This window comes from Geospiza fortis, unplaced genomic scaffold (genome assembly GCF_000277835.1).
Source record: "Geospiza fortis unplaced genomic scaffold, GeoFor_1.0 scaffold112, whole genome shotgun sequence".
Classification (NCBI taxonomy): Eukaryota; Metazoa; Chordata; class Aves; order Passeriformes; family Thraupidae; genus Geospiza; species Geospiza fortis.
In genome coordinates this window covers 12,982,407-13,000,488 of record NW_005054298.1, presented here as the reverse complement: position 1 = coordinate 13,000,488, position 18,082 = coordinate 12,982,407, and the positions used below count along the sequence as shown (strand labels likewise).

The 18,082-nt window shown below is 50.3% G+C and overlaps 1 protein-coding gene across 1 annotated transcript; it reads left to right on the top strand.

The window, feature by feature from the left end:
• Window positions 1-6: 6 nt before the first annotated feature.
• Window positions 7-18,082, top strand: IGFBP5 (insulin like growth factor binding protein 5). The gene is made up of 4 exons (XM_014307795.1): window positions 7-99; window positions 16,920-17,146; window positions 17,296-17,415; window positions 17,787-18,082. Exons 2-4 carry the CDS (start codon window positions 16,961-16,963, stop codon window positions 17,916-17,918), a joined length of 438 nt encoding a protein of 145 aa, XP_014163270.1. The 5' UTR covers window positions 7-99; window positions 16,920-16,960; the 3' UTR covers window positions 17,919-18,082.

The window sequence follows — 18,082 nt, the reverse complement described above, 5'->3', positions numbered from 1 at the left end:
GCCTCCCGCGCCAGGGCGAGGAGAAGCCGCTGCACGCCCTGCTCCACGGCACCGCCGTCTGCCTCAGCGAGAAGAGCTACCGCGAGCAAGCCAAGGCCGGTGAGTGACCCCGATCCTCCATCCGCAGCCCTCCCGGATGCTTATCCGCCCTGCCGGCTCCTTCTCCATCTTTCCGCCTGCTTTTTCCACCCCACCGCCAGCTCCCGGCTGCGTTTTCCCTCGTTCCGGGTGCTCTTCCATGACCCTCCGCTTGCTTTTCCGTCTTTCCGGCTCCCTTTCCATCTTTCCGCTTGCTTTTCTGCTCCCTCCCACTGGCTGCTCTTCCCTGCCCCCGCCGCTGCTTTCCCATCCCGCCGGCTGCTTTTCCATCTTTCCGGGTGCTTTTCCATGCTCCCACTTACTTTGCCGCCTTCCCGGCTACTTTTCCATCTTTCCGCCCGGTTTTCCATCCCCCCTCCACCCCTCCCCCGCCGTGTGCTTTTTCGCCTTCCCGGCTCCTCCATTCCCCTGCACCACCAGCAGCTGCTTTTCCATCTTTGTGGCTACTTTTCTGCCTTTCTGCCTGACTTTTCTCTTTCTCTCACACAATTACATACCCTGGCTGCTGTTCCATTTTCCCAGCTACTTCCCCATTCTCTCTCTTCCCCACCCCCTCCACGAGCAACTTTTCCAAGCCCCCGGTTGCTTTTCTATCATTTCTGTCTGCTACTCCACCACCACCACTTCTCCCGCTGCTCTTTCACCCCCCCATTGCCTTTCCACCTTTCCAGCTACTTTCACATCTTTCTAGATGTCCTTCCACCCACACCCACAGTTGCTTTTCCATCTTTGTGGGTACTTTTCCATCCCCCTAGCTGTTCTTCCATGCCCCCTGCCACTTTTCCCATCCTTCTTTCCATCTGTGCTCTGGTCAAACCTCCTGTTGCATCATCTCAGAGCCCCCACCCTGCCTTCCATCACCACCTCTTGATTGTCCCATCTCCAGTGGAAGGGTTTTCTTTCCCCACTTCCCAGATGCACCCTTTTAGTCACAACTGCATCCCAGTCCTTCCCCAATTACATCCTTTACATCTTTCCTGCATCCCTGTCTTCAACCCTCTCCCTGACAACTTTCTATCACCATATCCTCCACCTTGCTCTGGGGCCTGAGCTGATCTCTGCAGATTGAAGTACAGAGGAGACCAGGGCATCTCCTTTCAAGCAGCAGGCCGTTCCCAAAGTCCTCAGCCACCCCCAGGTTTGTTGCTCTGCCTCACACTTCCTCCTTGGAATCACTACAGCCTGCTCTTTCTGCCTGCCAGCTGCTGGACATCTTTGTTGGGCAATGGGCTTTAAATCAGGGAGATGAAGAGAGCAGGTGCATTAGGGACAGGATATGCGTTTGCAAAAAATAACGGTGGTGTGGCTAATACGGGCAAGAACAGGTTAAAAGCAAGCATGAAGGCGAGCATGGCAGCACCAGTGCAAGGCCAAGCTTCTGAAGTGTTTGTGTCTTGCACGTGACAAAAGCATGAAAGAAAGCGCTCCTTCATTTTGACACTCATTTCACTCCCATTTCTGGATCCTGTAGCTCATGTGAGGACAGGTTCCCTGTATTCCTCCAAGTACATCCATATTTCTGCCACGGTGTGAAGGGAGGTAGGGAGGGTGTCTGCATGTCCAGGAGACCACTTGGCAGAAAAAAAAAAAAAAAACAACCAGAAACCCTCACTTTTTTTGGTCCATGAAACAGTCATTTCTACTTGTTAGCAAGCGTCTGCTTATACCCATGCAACGGGAATCCGTTTCTCCTTTCCAGCACCTAATAAATTGTGATGCTTTTATTATTTTTCCCCTTTGCTGCTTGCAGGCAGTGGTTGCGTTGCTACGCACCATCCTTCAGAGCAAAACCAAATTCTGTGTGTAATAACTTCCCCCCTCCCTCGAACGACATCAGCTGTCCAAACTCCCTTTAATCAGCTAGAAACAGCAAAGCTGAGCTTGGTTTTTTTGAAGGGCAGCTGTAAGATATGAGGGTTGGGAGCTGACCTGCACAGGGAGCAGAGGGTGAGGCCAGGAGCCACGTTCCTGCTGGGGAGCCCAGGAAGCTGGGCAGTAACCACTGTCAGCAGAGATAGGCCAAGTATCCCGGAGTGCGTCATCCTGGTGTTTATTTACTCTGCACGTGTGTGTGCGTGGCCAGGGGCAGGCAGTGCGGCTGGGAAGGCAAAGCCATGCAGCTGAAACCCAGCAGGAGAGCAGGGCCCATCCCTGTGCCTGTGCTGAGGGTGCCCCATTCAGACACCTGAAAAAACTTTGGCACTTGGCTCCCAGCATGAATATCCTTCCGTTTCACCTGCCTCGCACCTCCCAAGGAAACTGGTCCTTTAGCAGGTGCTTTGTGTGAAAACTTTAGCCAGGGCCCTTGTAATTCCACTGCTTTTGATTTTCTTGGGATTCAACACCCATTGAATGAGCAAGGAGAGGGACAGGAAAGCGGTGGCAGGTTTGTCGTGCAAACCAACCCCGTGGCACTACCTGCGCTTCCAGTTTGGACTCCCCAAGTGCCGCAGGGGCCTCTTTTCGACAGGTTTTGTTCGCAGACAGCAGATGAGCCTGGATTGGAAAGGCTGCTGCAAGAAGCCACAGGAGACCAGCAGGCTCCTCTTGAGATTTATGCAATTGCAAATAGAAATAAAAAATAAATCAGGAATTCCTGAGGATGGGAGAGGGGAAAAAAAAGTCACTTGGCATTTGACTGGTAGTGTGTGAGAACAAAGTATATTTTCATAGGCATGTTTCTAAGCAACAGGGCAAGAAAAGAAATTAAGTTTGACTTGAACTTTCTGGCCTCTGCCAGTTTGGTTAGCAGCACAGGGACCGTGCACTGGGGAAGCTGGCCTGGCCCTCCCATCTATCAATGACCAAAATTGGCCCTGAGCTGCGAACTGCTGAGAAAAAATCAGCACTCTGCAGAATAAACTATGTGACAGTGGTGAGGACTAGATCAAACTGCATTTCTATCTATTTCTGCCCTCATGCTGGCCAAGTTTAAAATTGCAGATGCTTTCCTCCTTATGGACAAGGTAGAAATGCATTGAGCAGTACTGCAAGAGCCAGAGCCTGGGAGGCCAGGCTTAGCTCTCCTGCAGAGCAGATGTCTTGCCTGGGGACAAGATGCTTGCAGGTAGCATGCCTCAGTTTCTTCATATGTATGCAGGGCAGTGGTACAGAGGAATGCCACAGGTAATGAGCAGAATGTCCTCCTGGCTTGTTCATATGTCTGAAATGAAAGCAAGTGTGGGATTAAAGAGCTTTAGTAGGACTTGTTTTAAGTAGATGGATATGTAGGTACTGACAGGATGGTCCCTGTAGTCCTTCCTCCCACAACAGTCAGACACTGTCCTTTACTTAAAGCCAAACATCACGTCTGCAATTGACTGTTCCTGCTAAAAAAAAACATGAATGAGCTTCATTTATGGCACAGGCTGCAGGATTCTGGGTTTTCTCTGTTTTGTTTAGGTTTCCTTTGAAATATACCATGTCTTTCCATTTTTCTCCCCTGTGCTCCTGCCAGACTTCCTCCTGCTGAGACAGCAAGGTCAGGCTGAGCACCAGGGAGCGGAGGGCACAGATTGGAGCCTGCTGCCCTAAAAACGCTCATGGAAAAACAAAGGTTGTCAAATATTTCCTTCTCTCTCATTCCTGCCCTCTTTCTAGAAAGCGAGCAAGACTTGGCAAGTTTCCTTATGAAACCGTGAGCCAACGATAACCAGGAGGGGAAAGGGGAGGGCTTGCAGAATTAGCCCTAAGAAAATCATCTTTGCAGCGTCAGCTGAAAGGTGGAGGAGGAGAAGTGCTGCTGAGCACAGATTTCCTGCAGCTTGTGTTCAGTGCTGTCCTTTGTTGCTCCCCAACATATTTTCCCCCACCCCATTCCCCCTTCCCGTACTCTCCTGCTCTGCATTTGGGGATGCGGGGCTTTAGGGGTGAGCAGAGGGGATGTGGGGAGGCAGGTGGGCAGCTCCATGCCGAGCTCCGGGGTGAGGGTGAGGGCAGGGGTCATGGGAGCAGGGATGCGCTGGCTTGTGCACATGTCACTGCGGGAGGGACCCGGCTGGTGCGAGCCGCACGTCCATTGTGCAGAGCAGCTCCGAGCTGTCAAGGTGAAAGCTAGTATCAACAGGCCTGCAAAACCTCAGACATAAAACAGGAAAATCTCCATTTTTTCTTTTGATCTGGAGTTTCAATAACAATATATTTAAAAAAAAAATAGAGAGCGGGAGTGAAATCCATCAGGTGCCAGCAAGAGAGCTGGGTTTCTGCGGTGTGTGTGTGTACGGGGGAGGAAGGGATGAGGTGGTTCAAACAGGAAAGGAGGGGCCTTGGCTGGAAGGATTTTTCGGCAGCCTGGTTTCTAAGGCAGGAGAGAGAATATTAAGTAGTTGATCCAAATGAAATTCCTGCCGAGTGCCAGCAGAGTTCACCGGAGAAAAGACGTGGCTCTGTGCGTGCGTGCGTGCATGAGTGATAGAGCTGGCCCCGAGCTTCCACACAGCCCTGGACCCACTCCAGGTCAGCGCAGGGAGCCCCTCCAGAGCTTGCACCACCACAGCGGAGAGCAGGGGCTGCTCTCAAACGGGAGCCTCTGCAAACTTGAGGGATGCTGGGGGGGGCCATTGTGCCTCCTTGTGTCATACTTAAGCAGCAGCAGCAGCATCCTGAGCCCAGATGATCGTCGCGGCTTTGGCACGTCAGTGACTTGAGCACAGTCATGTGCGACTGGAAGCGTTTGCTTCACTGCGGGATGTCCCCTCAGGCTTGACAAAAGGGGGCAGGAAAGACTGGGTACCTTCTGTGCCAGCTTCAAGACATCCCCCGGTGTCTCCTGTCGCTTAGTTTGTCACACGTGTCGGGGCAGAGGGGGAGGAAGAGGAGGAGAGGCGGCGCCCAGCGCTGCCGCACGCGGAGCGCGGTGCTCTGCTTCCTCCTAACGACGGCTGGAAGCGCTGCTTGCCCGGGCCCGGGAGCCGCAGATGCAGCAGCAGCGCTTCCTTAAAAACTCTTCATGCAAACTGAAAATCCTGGGAGCAGCCTGGGAAGGGTGGCGGGAACCTCATCCCCTCCGGGGCTTGCCGTCCTCCTCGCAGCTGGGTGAGCCGCTAGGAACAGTTGTAGCTCGTTTCGCTGTGCTAACTCACAGAGCAGATAAAAGCATAAAAGCGCCCATGGCACAGCAAATCCTTGCCTCCCCTTTTTTTTTTTTTTTTATGTTAACCCAAGCACTTAGTAGTGCAAATTCAAGGCCAGACATAAGTAGAGAATTTGTCTGGAGCACACCTGCCCCTCGATGTGGGCTGCAGAGCAGCAGCATTAATATGCACAGGGAAGATATGCATGTGAGCATATGCACACACGTACCCGTGTTCACACGCCCACACACGCCTGCATAAACATTTAATGTGTGCAAGCACACACACGGAGCATTCTTGTCTCTGGAGGCAGAATGGTTTCCAGGCAGCACACACAAACCTCTCTTAGATGCAGGGGTTCTGGTTATGACTGGCACATCGTATTTTGCCATGAAGATTAGATACTGGCATACAGATCAGCCTATCCTCTCCTCCCACTGAGGGCTCAGAAATGAGATGCACCAGGTGAGCATATCAAACAATGGGAGGTGAGGAAGGAGATAGATGCAAGATCTATCCTCCTCTCAGCCAGCTGTGTGGATCCAAACTCACCCCCTCTGTTTGGAGGTGGCTTGTGTTTTCTGGCTAGACTAAGATAATACACTGAGAGATTTCTTGAGGGCAAATTTTCCCATGTCAAATAAGCAAATTCTTCCCAGTGAAGGTGTGAATTTGTGCCTTGCAAGTGACAGCCAGTCCGTCTGCCAGAGCAGTGGTTGCTGGTGTCATAGGTGGAAGGAGATGGGGCCAGGGGCACTGAGATCTCTGGGATCCTGCAAACTTCTGCATGCCCAGGCAGCAGCAACTGGCCTTCAGGAAAGTGTGAAAGAACTGAATTGGGAAAAAATGGCACATTTGCTGAAATGCAGCAACTGAGGGCAGGAGAAACAGCCTCCAGCACTGAGCAGAGGAAGCTACACGACCCAATGACATGATGGATGCAGAGGTCAGAGATGATCCAAAGATCATCTTTAGCCTGTGTGAACTCACTGGCAGTCAGCCTGATAACCACCTAGTTGTTTATAAGGAGGCTTTTTACAGGGAAAAAGTAGATGCTGTCTGTTTACCATCAGGACTGGAATAGCCAAAGTATGAGGAGGCTCTGCTGGTGAGAAGGAGAGGGATACCTGACCCCCCATGCTGGAATCCCCTAAGACCTGGCCCACTGGGTCCAGTGAGCGTGAGCCTCCACACTGGGTCTCCCCAGGGTGATAAACAGGGCAAGGACATGGAGTGGGGGAACAGTTGTGCCGGCACTCCTGGATCCTGGGGCTGCCCATTTAAGAACACTGGGCACAGTTCATGATTCACGCCTCAGGTCATCCTGGAAGGGTCCCGCCATATCTGGTGACATCCCCCATCCCCTTACCACTCAACCCCCACAAGACACTGTGTTCCTTCAGCTGTGTAGCCAAGGCAACTCTCAGCAAGATGTTGTTTTTGAGGTGGCTCTTTGATGCTAGTGATCTGAGAGGACCCCTTAGTGTTCATGTCAATCCACTGCTTGAAGTTCATCTCAGCAGGAGCCAGCATAATTTGTTTGCAGAAATTTGGGGCTCTTGGTGATTTGCAAATTGCTGTGAGCAAATTTGCCCTCAAGGAATCTATTTCTCAGCATGTTTTGGTAAGTCTTCTGTCTATGATGTTTCCAGGATATGTGTGAGAGAGAGGCTCTGGTCAACAGATTAAACTTTGAGAAGGCATGTTAAATTTATCCTGAAGTCAGTGGGCATTTCTTGTTTGCATGTGCACAAGGCCTTGCTCTCACTATTGCCCTTATTCTCCAGACCCCTCAGATATTCCCATCATTTTTCATTGTAACTCCACCCCGGTGGTACTGTCTCTTCCATGCAGAATGTGGGAATGGGGGATCAATATCTCCCTCAGAAAACTGGCAGACCTTGATCCTGCAGGATGCTGAGCACCTTTCCTCTAGGGCCAAAGAATCAAAGGCTTTTGGGCACCTCTCCCCTGACTGGGAACCAGCTGCCTCAGTCCTTGAAGGACTGTGGGGCTGAAGCAAAGGCTGTTGGCTCTGGTAGGGCTGGAGAGCTCTTTGCAGCTTTGAGCCTGGAGGGGTGTTGTTGCAGTTTGGTTTGTTTGCTTGTTGGATGGACACAGCTGGCTTGATGATGGAGATAATTGTTATGTTGATGGAGATGAGTTGTCTGGTTGCTATTTAAGGGCAAGAAAGTAATCCTGACAGATCCGTAGGGAAATGATTGCCTAGCTAAACAGAAGAAGGAATGTTTCTTAAAGGTAACTTTGGGGGCAAAGTTGGCTAATATTCATCATTCTTTTTTGTAGAAAAATAGTAGAAATATTTTATTTTTCCAAATACAGATGGGATTCATCAGAGGACAATTAAATCAACAGAGACATTTATTATTCATGCTTAAGAAATCAGATGTTATGTGTTAGACTAATGATGAAAATCTGTAATTAAATAAGCCAGTGAAAACTATGGAACCTGGCTTTCACTTCCTAATTTAAAGAACATGCTGGAAAAGAAGAAAAGTTTTACTAGGGAAGAATTGCAGAAGAATTGTCTTATACCTGTCCTATAGCTGTCCAGCAGTCAATTATGCTGCTGCCACAACTACATATCTTAAGATATTATTACATGTCTTAAGATATTTTTTCTAAATACAAAGTGACATACAGTCATACTTTTACTTGTGTATCCTTCTTTCCTGATGAAATAGTAGATGTGGGTGAAATTTTACTGCATCATTTCATGACCATTTAAGTGGCCAGTTATTTGGTTTTGTAAAAGCAGCAGTGGCCTGAGATTGCAGGAGAAACAACAAAGTGCAACAAGGATTTTATCATTCCAGAAAGGCTCTAGATCTGTGGCAAGGGGTGATCAGTTGTCTTTCACGGAATTTCAGACCCCAAAATGAAGGTCTATACCCTTTTGTCCATCAAGATACCCACTGGGATTTTTTTAACATTCAAAAGCGTCTTTGCATTGTGTTGGACCAAAAGAAATTGCTAATGTATGCAGCAGTACAGGGAGGAAAATGGCTAAGAGAGGCAAGAGTCACCCATTAGGATCAAGCTTGGGGAAATTTCTCCTTATCAATATTGTCTGATTGTGAATGTCAAGCTACTGGTACTTTTTTGTGGTCCTACTTAGGTGGACTGAGAGATTAAATAACATCCAGGCCTACTGCAGGCAAAGGCTTTTAGAGAGAGTGAGCCATAAAGAAAGGAGTCCTGAGGGCAGAGGTTGGAAATTTCATCCCTCAGAGGTGGTAGTAGTCAGGATGGACGGTACATGTGATGATGTGTCATCTGGTGCTGACACAGAGATGAGCAATGGATGATCTCACACAGCTTTTCCATCTGGTTTAAGGCAAAACTGTGAAAGTGAGGCTGAAGGCCTAGAAGTTAATCCAGGCTAGGCTGGAACTTGCAATAACAACTGCACACCTGAAATACTTTTGATGTAACAGTTCTTGTCCAACACCTCACACAGCTGCATCTCCACACTCCACCTTGATGGGCCTTTTCCTGTTTCTTTGTGGTGAGCAAGGGGCAAGCATCCTGGCAGCACCTGCTTTTAAGTCCACATTTCTTGATGTCTCGTGTATTGGTACCACTCTTCACCTGAGTTTTAAAGATAAGCCCCACAGAGTCCAGGAGGGCAAATTCCTTATTCCTTCTCCCTGGTTACACTTCCTTCACTGCTGATGTTGAGCTACCTGCATAAAAGTCCCCCTGCCTGCTTCTTTTTCATGCAATAATGACAGCTGATGGACACATCACGCCTCCTTCATTTCTGTGGGCTCAGGAAGATTTTTTCCAAGTCATCTCAGGTGGTCAGATGATCGAACAACTTTTTATTTTCATTCGGAAAACCTTAAAGCATATGTGTTCTCATCTTTTTGTCACAAATAAGCCCTATGGAGAAACTGCTGGTAAACAATTCAGTGATGCCTTGCAGGAGCTAAACCAGATATTCCTCACCCTTAGTTAGGCAGAGACTGTCATGCAGTCTCCTCTGAGTTTTTCTTTTTTAATCTTTCCTGCTCTTAGTTTCTTGACAGCTTGGTATGGGTTTTGCCTCCTTTACTGCAACCAATGAAATCTGCTGCTCGGATGGATTTATTGGAAAAGATGCGAGACTAAGAAAGGCTGAATTACTTCATCCTTTCCAGGAAGGGAGAATATGTCTTGGTCACTCTGATATTGAAAGATGATTTATTTAGATTTCTGTGGGTCATAATTCAGCTCTCAGCTTCTTCTGCAGTTTCAACATATGGAATGGTGAACATCTGCAGTCTCCAGATGATGTGAAGGAAATACGTTTTATCTTCCTATCATCAGTGCATCAGCAACAGGAGCTTCTTGATATAAATCCAGTCCTGCAATACTTCCTTCCGCTCCACTTGCCAGTTCAGTTCTCTGGAAGATAACTTTGTTCAGGAAATGTCAGGCTGATATAAGCAGCTATCTAGCAACAGAGTGTCTGCAGTTTTTCAAGATGGTGCACATCAGCATCATTTAATTAAATGGATGGACGTTTGCTCATCGTCTTACTGGAGAGTGAAACTCTGGAAAGTTTCCCAATTCTTTTATTGGTTAGACATTTTGGGCTCTCTCTTGGACAGAAATCATTGTCATGAGAACCCAGAGTCTCTGGCTACGCTGCCTGTTGACTCAGACCGTCACCGGGTCTTGGTGTGTCTTGTATGTGCCTTGCAAACTCCCACACCTGCATGGAGAACTGATGGTAAACAGATTTGGGAGGTCCTTGGAAAGAGACAAAGACAACACCTGTTCAGCCGCAGTCTTTATTGTTACATCTCAAGGCAGCACCAGTCTAGCCCACCAGCTGGTGCCCAAGCTTGGCTCTTCCAGCACAGCATGGGTGCTTGGAGACTGCTGAACTGACAGCTAGCAATGTGTAGAGAAGGAGCTTCCAGCATGAAACTCCCCATATCCAAACCTGCTTTTCTCCTTGCTCTACAGAGTTACTCTTAGAGAGTTTTATTTTGTGACTGCAGTAAAGAAGGACAACTCAGGAAAGTACCATGTGCGCATAGCAACACAGATCCTTCCTTAAGCTTCCAGTTCCCATAGATGTACCTCTCACACCTCCGTGGCATTTGCTGTCACTGCGAAGTCATGCTAATCCAGAGATCCACTCCTACAGATAGGTTCTGCACTTCCAGAGCAGACCAAAACATGAGCTGGTTCCCTTGAGAGCTCCTTTCCCACATGCTGAGCTGCATTTCTCCCCCATCCAGATCTGTATGAGGACACAGAGGTCATCAGGTTGATGATCTCCCTTTCCCATGAATCCTGTGTGAACCTGGGGGCAGCCCAAGCACCTGATATTCACGCTCTGCAGGTGAGCCCTGGCTGATACAGCAGAATCTGTATCCACAGGTTTCTGCTGAGGAGACATTAATCACCTGAGAAAGAGCTGGTCTTCCAGACTAGTTCAGCAAAGCCCAAACAATTACTTTAAAAAAAATGCCACAGAATAGCGCATCCCTCTGCCATCAGTGCTTGTTCTCTGAGGCTCTTCAGGTATTCTTGAGCTGTTTCCAAGCATCCTCCTGGCTCTTGGCTTAAGGAAATGGAGATAAGTCCTAGCCTTCCAAGCCAACTCTCTGAATGCTTTTCCATCTCTTCTCTGAGCTTGGCCTTACTGATGCATATCCTTCCCTTAAAAGGTGTCTCAGTGGAACAAGGCAGTGAGGTCTCATCAACTTCCACCATGTTGTCACAGGGGTGTAGGATACTGGAATACCCTGGAGCCCCTCTTCCAAAAGCATGTGTGGCTTTTGAGCCATGGACTGATTGGATTCTGATCATCTGTCTTTGGTAGGTGACTGGGTGTGGTGGGGCAGAGTGGGAGTTTCTGGGAGCACTTCACAGTGCTTTGACTGCTAAACACTTCCTTCCACACTCTGCAAATCACAAAAGTGTTTTGCTGCCTTTGACAGCTATTGAAGTTCCTAATTCCCAGGGCATGAAATAGGGTCTGTGTTTTCTTACTACTGCTCCTGTGTCTGTAAAACAGCATGGCCCATGGGAACTACATCACAGGCTTCCAGGGGACCAAGACTGAAGAGCTGGTGGGAGTTACCTTTCTTAACTTCAGACCTTTGGAGGCTTAAGTGTGATCACTGGAGTCACAGGAGTCTCGACTTTAGTTCCACCCTAAAATCATAACCCAAGCCAGATGATGGGGCTGGTCACAATTTGGAGGGTGCAGCATCTCTGCAATGACTTACACATGGAGTTTGGCCATCCAGAACACCTCAGTGTTACATTTGGGTGTTATGTGACATAGATTTAAGTGTCTGTTGCACATTGCTGAGACTTGTGAGAGGTGGGGTGGCAGTCGCAGCGGGGCTGCTGTTATTCTGTCCTTCTTGGTGTGTGGTGTCTCATTTGAGCCTCTCATCACCTACAAGCATTACCAGTATGCTCCCTCACCAGTCCCTGCCAGACAGACTGCACCGGCTTGATGCCAAGACCCCACCAAAGCACAAAAGTTCATTCAGAGTCCAAGGCACATTGCAGCTGGCTCTCCAGCAGACAACACCCTGGGCTAGTGGAGGAACTGGCTGTAGCCTCCATCCTCAACCCTGGCTGCTCCACCTCCACTAGGTGCCAGATGGCCTCAGGCTGAGCTGCCTGAGCTCACTGCCTGACCTCACCAGGGCGGTGGTCTCAGCAGTGACCCCAGCACAGGCACAGCGCCTGGGCTGCTCACTGACCAACCCAGCAGGGCTGGGGGCCGGTCACCACCACGCTGGGGGCTGTGCCTGGGACAGGAATGTCAGCGAGCTGTTCTTCATTAGGCGGGTGAAAGCTCCTGGGCTTCTGCCTGGGCTGAGTCTGGTGGCCTCTGGGGAGCTCAGGAATGCTTTTGCTCAGTTGTACTCTCCAGCTGCCAAAGGGTGCAAGATGAGATGACTCTCCTCTCTTTGCATCTCTTCCCTGCCTGCATTAATCCCTTCCCTGCCTGCATCTTGAGAATACAAACACAGTGGCTGTCTCTGTGTGTTGACCAGGAAGGAGGAATTTTTATTTTCCCATCGTGGCAAGTCCAGGTCAGGGACAAGTTTGCTTACCAGTGCCAGGAAGTTTTGATGTAGGTCAAGCATGTCCCCTCCTCCGGAGTGGGCAACAAATGGGGAGGGCAGCTGGGGAAAATACTCAGGGTTTTTCCAGCCAGGTACCTAAGAACGGAATTCCTGTATAAGCCCCATATGCAATGAGCACCTCTGAACAGAGATGGCTGAGTTCGGGGCAGAGGAAGGACTCGACAAATTCTCAGAGTCTCTACAAGTAACATTTTTGTTGTTCTTGTGCTAGAGGTTTAACTGAGATCCCCATTAAGTCTTTCTCCAACACCTTCCTGCTTAAGTGGCGTATTATGTTAGTGCCTATGCTGTAAATAATAATGATCGTGATAATAATCAAGAGGGCTGTTTAGCAGGATTGTGCTGTGGTTGTGCATGTACTTCTTCGGTGCATGTGGCTTTTGGGGGTGGTGTTAAACAGGACAGCAAGTCCTCTAGCAGTGGGCTGTGGCTGTAACGAGTACGGTTCATTAGGAGCAGCAGTCAATAGATCCTTTCTGCCAGAAACCAATGGAAATGTGTTACAAAAATTTGAGCCTCCCAGCCATTTGGAAAAAGTTTTGTGTTCCACTCTGTAATGTCAGCAGGCAGGGATGCAGTGTTCCCACACACTCTGCTCCCCCGTGTGAGCGCACCCACCACCTTATGGGTCACATGGTTCCAAAGCATCTGAAGCCAGGAGCACCAGGCTGGGTTTTGATGCAGGGCAGAATAATGTGTAGTCTGCCCTGGGTGGTATCTCTTAAGGACAGCAGGCAGCCAGGCAGGAGCAATTTGTGTCTTCCCAGAAACAGTGCCTGGTATTTTGCTACTCCCCTTCCCTTCTGCAGGGGACAGTTGGAAATTATTCCTGTTAGGAAGTTTCCACTGGCTAGCCTGGAGTGGGGAGAAGACACTGTGCCTCAGCCCAGGGCATAGGACATCCCATGCTCTGCTGTGGGAATTTTCTTTGTCCCAGGGCGCATCAACAGCACAGTCCTTTTGGCCTGGCCTGGGTCAAGAGCCTTTCCAGATGCTTGCCCCTCTTTCCCGGGGCAACAGTGGATCAGACTAGACATGAAGCCATGGAGTGGCTCTGAGCTGAGTTCACTCTCCTGCCTTGGCTGTAGGGTCAACATCCCTTTGAGGTGGCTTCAGCCCATGTGTCACCTCCAAGCCAGCCCAGTATCCTCAGCTTGGCTAGCAATGTCATTCTTTTGTGTCATTTTTCTGTGCCAGTAAGCTTGGGACCTCTGGTGGGAGGTGATCCCCTCCTGAGTTGTGGGGAGAAGGAATGACATTGTACAAGCCACCCACCTTTTGCTGCCCACTGTCCCTCATCTGGGGACACCGTGAGTAGGGCCTGCCTGCCCATGCCCTGAGCCCACAGGGATGCAGCGTGCTTTGCCCATGCCTTGTGTCCCCAGACAGGCAGCTGTGCCTCTGCAGGTGGCCACCAGGCTGGCAGGCAGATGGGAGTAGGCAGGAAGGGGCTGTGTGGCAGGCCAGAACCTGACAGTGAGGGAGGAGGAACTCTAGCCCAAACTCCTTCCTGAGTCTTCCACACAAGCAGGGCTCATTTGGTGAAACTGGGCGTTGCTCCTGCCAGCATCTCCTCAGGCACGGAGGCACAGCGATGCCAAATGCTGCCTGCCATGAGCCAGCCTGGGGGCAGACAGAGGGTAATGAATGAGCTGGTGGGTGAGGATGGGCAGGTGGGTGCAGGAGCTCTGGGGATGCTGATGTGTCTGGTCTGATGGCAGTGGGCAGCTGCAGGTGAAGGTGGATGGGCCAGCCAGGAAGAGAAGGGAGGGGCTGCATGGGTGCTGCATGCCCCAGCTCTGCCTTTCCCTCTCCTCTTGGCACTGGGAAGGCCCCTTATCAGCTGCCCTGAGCTTGTCAGGAGTTTCTGTGAGAGTCCTCTGCCCTTCAGTTTGCCAAAATTGGCTTGTTAGAAGAAGGGGTTGCATCAGCCTTGTTGTTGAAAGAAATTAGGCTATAAAAAACATAAGAGGATGGAGGAAAGGGATCCCTTCAAGGCATCCATGGAGTTATCACTGGGATATAAAAACCCAAGCTAGATGCCACTGCTGAGTCACAGATGAAGGAGTCCCATCACTTCTAACCCTTTTTTGTGTGACATCCCAAACATATGTTCCCACTTGAGGGGGAACGCATGCCTGCCAGGGAAAGCAAAGGGGGTCAGTTCCAGGTGCTTTTTCAGCCCTGCAGAAAGCACCAGACTTGGGTTGGGATCTGAGCAGCTTTTAGTGCACATCAGTTATCTGCAAGAGCACAGGGCTCCTGTGGCTCCCATCTATCCTTGCTGAAAGGGCTCCACATTAGTCCCCAGCTCACTCTGGCTTGCTGGCAGCTTGCAGAGAGAGAAGGGATAAGGTGCTTGCAAGGGGGTAAAGCTGCTGACCATGTGAGCAGTCTGAGCTGCTGCAGACACCCGTTGCATGCTGAGTTCTGAGGACTGGACACCCTGTACTGAATCCTCACTACCTTGTATCCTTTATTTGTTACTTGTTTTTATTTGTTAGGATTGCCCTAAGAAGCTGTGCCTCACTTGTTTGTTATTGCGGAGGTCATGAGTTGTGCCTCTCCTGTGTTACTGGGGGTTTGCCAGCACCAATGTGAAACTTCCCTTGATTACTGTAGGGCAGCCCAGGGAGGCACTCTGGCAGCACCTTCTCCAGCCCTGGATGTGGGTGCCAGAGGGGATTCCTGGGACAGAACACTGCGTGTTTCACTGCTATAAGAAGGGCTTAGTCACTGCAGATGCCTCTGTTCTTCTTTCAGACCTTGAGTTGCCAGAATATCTTTTGAGGCAAAGGAAGCACTTCAGCTGCACCTTGTATTGTTTCATTATCTGGGGAGTAATTTCCAGTTTACTCAGTTTCTTCTTTATCCCCTCTCTGTCATCCTCTTAGAGTAGAGGAGCCCTGATCTGTGCAGGCAGTTGAATCCTGCACAAGGAATAAAAACCCATAATAAATAAGCATCAAGGGGTAAAATGGCAAAATTCTCCTATCTGGAAAGCCACATGAGTCCTGGGGATGGTACAGGGGATTGTTTATGTTGCTCTTGGCAGTTAGGAGAGTGTAGAATTGGGGATGCTCATCCAGTGCTGTTCTTGTGGAAACAGAAAAAACAAAGGGCCACTTCAATAAATAAGTGGCCATGAGAAACTTTCAGTTTTTTGCTGTGAGAGTGCAAGGTCCCCTTGGCAAGGAGGAATAGGAGACTTATACCTGTGGTCGGCTGGGGCACCCAGTGACCCAGTGACACTCAGTCACCTCCAAACCCCTCAGCTGAGGTGTGTGGGACAGTCTGGCACTGCCATCTGCCACTAAGCATCTCATCTGTCCCCCCCACTGGGCATCCTCAGGCATCCCTGGGCAGCAGTGGCATCCTCTTCACCTTTCTCCCTCCTGGTGCTGCATCTGGGCTCCAGGAAGCAGTCGATCTGCAGAAAGAATCCTGCTTGCCTTGTTGGGGGCGTATATCTGCTTTTATTTTAATCCTGAGCCTTTTTCCCTCCTGTAGGAGGGGATGATCTGGGTTCACTGGCATAGATATTGCAAGAGATGCTGTTCAGGGACAGATTTCAGCTACTCTGATGCTCTCCTTCTGCTGCAGTGAGTTTCCTCATGGTCACTTGCTGGTCCCAGCACAGACTTGTCATCAACACCAGACAACTGGGGACCCAGGGGTCAGGAGACCAGGAACCTCAGGACCTTTAAACTGTATTCAAATTTAGTCGAGAAATAACCCTTTTTCACTCTGGTGGTTGTACTAAATGTCACAAGTCATCTAAGTTTAGACTGTCACCAGGTTGCTCCTATATATAACTGCTCAGGGCTCCTAACTGCATCCTGCCAGCAGAGGTTGTGCTAGGGGGGTCTACAGGAACATGAGTGCCATGGACAGAACCTAAACATGTTCCCCCTTTGCTGTCAGTACCATCAGTGGCAGTCAGGCAGCATTACTTGGCAGTGTTACCCTTGGCTTTGCTGGCTGCTGGGTGTGTGCCAGCAGATGGGAGCTGGTTTGATCCCATGAGTGGGGCTGCAAGCTGAGGACCCTGGAGATCCCAGCACTTGTCAGCCACATCTTTGGTATCACTGCTGAAATGTCTGCCCAGCCACGTGGTGGCTGTGCTGTGTGATTGACCTTGGCTTTGGAATTGTCTCATCTTCAAGCATTCCTGGCTTGTGCTCTTGCCTTCTTAAGGCAGGGTGAAGTATGAACTCGTCACTTAATCCTCTCAGCATGAATAAACAGGGGCTTCTCTGTCTCATTTATGTGTCACCTGGCCCTGGAGGTTGGATGACCCTCATACTGGTCTTTTTCCACAAAAAAAAAATGATGGCCCTTGTATGTAGAAATGCATCTTAGACCTCTGACTCCTCCATGCTCTCTAGACAGCTTCCTGTCCCAAGCTCAGAGGTCACACAAAAAACTTGTGAAGTCCCACACAGTAGGATAAAGCCAGGGCTGTAGGCAGCAGCTGAGAAAGGGTTTCCTTTGGTTATTTGTTTTCATCCTGCCTGGTCCAAAGCTCTCTTTGGGGTTGGGCAGGAGGGTCCCTGTGCAAAAGCAAGCCCGATTCATCTCACGGAGACATGACAGTTTGATACCCCATCCCCTGCAGAACGGGAGTCCCGGGAGCATGAGGAGCCGACCACATCGGAGATGACAGAGGAGACCTACCCGCCCAAGGCCTTCCGGCCCAAGCACGGGCGCCTCTCTGAGCTCAAGGCTGAAGCCCTGAAGAAGGACCGTCGGAAGAAGCTGACCCTGGCAAAGTTCGTGGGCATGGCTGAGAACACGGCTCACCCTCGTGTGGTCATCCCCGAGCTCCGGCAGGAGTTTGAGCTGGTGGGTGCCTTCACCTTCCCTCCATGACGCTCCCATGGGAAGGTGACTGTGGAGGGCTTTTACCCCTAGTGGAGGGGGACCTGGGGGCTCTTGCAGCTGGAAGGTTCTGTGAGGTACTCCCCTTCTCACATTTATCTCCCTGTGTGCAGGGCCCATGCCGCAGGCACATGGAGGCGTCCCTGCAGGAGCTGAAGAGCAGCCAGCGGATGGTCCCCCGCGCTGTCCACCTCCCCAACTGTGACCGCAAGGGCTTCTACAAGAGGAAGCAGGTAAGATGTTCCCCACCCAGGAAGGCTTTTCTCTGCCACTGCCCTGGGTGGGAAGGATGGAGGTTTTTCCTTTTCTGGGTTAGTCTGGGTATTGCTGCAAGCATCTCCAGACACAATTAGTGATGGGTGGCCTTGCTGATGGCTCCAAGTGCCATCTGGCTTGAAGTAAGCATCCTGAAGGAGCTGGTGAGGGAGGGGGGAAAGTCAGAGAGCCCTGGGCTGGGATAGTGCTGAAAGCAGAGAGCAGGAGCCAGATCCTACCATGGGGATTGCATTGCTGGTGTGAAAGGGCTGAGGCCTGGTCCCCAGGGAGGGAGCCACACAGCATCTGGTGGCTCGTTTCTGATCTCTGCCCTTGGGTGTCTCCCCAGTGCAAGCCCTCCCGGGGCCGGAAGCGTGGGTTGTGTTGGTGTGTGGACAAGTACGGCATGAAGCTGCCGGGGACTGACTTCCTGAGCGGAGACCTGCAGTGCCACGCGTTTGACAGCAGCAATGTGGAGTGAAGCCACATCCCCTCCCTCCACCCCATCACTATCTATCCAGACTCCCTTCCACCCTCCCCTCCGCACCTCCCCACGCCCCGGGACTCCGATTCCTTTCATCTCATGTAAGACGAAAAAAGAAAGGAAAAGAAAAAAGAGACAGGAAGAAAAATGAAAAAAACAGA

Bases quoted from the DNA above. Each gene is read 5' to 3' on its own strand.
- IGFBP5 (XM_014307795.1), top strand. From the start codon at position 16,961: ATGACAGAGGAGACCTACCCGCCCAAGGCCTTCCGGCCCAAGCACGGG. The intron at 17,147-17,295 runs GTGGGTGCCTTC...CCCTGTGTGCAG, and splicing joins TCCGGCAGGAGTTTGAGCTG to GGCCCATGCCGCAGGCACAT. The intron at 17,416-17,786 runs GTAAGATGTTCC...GTGTCTCCCCAG, and splicing joins GCTTCTACAAGAGGAAGCAG to TGCAAGCCCTCCCGGGGCCG.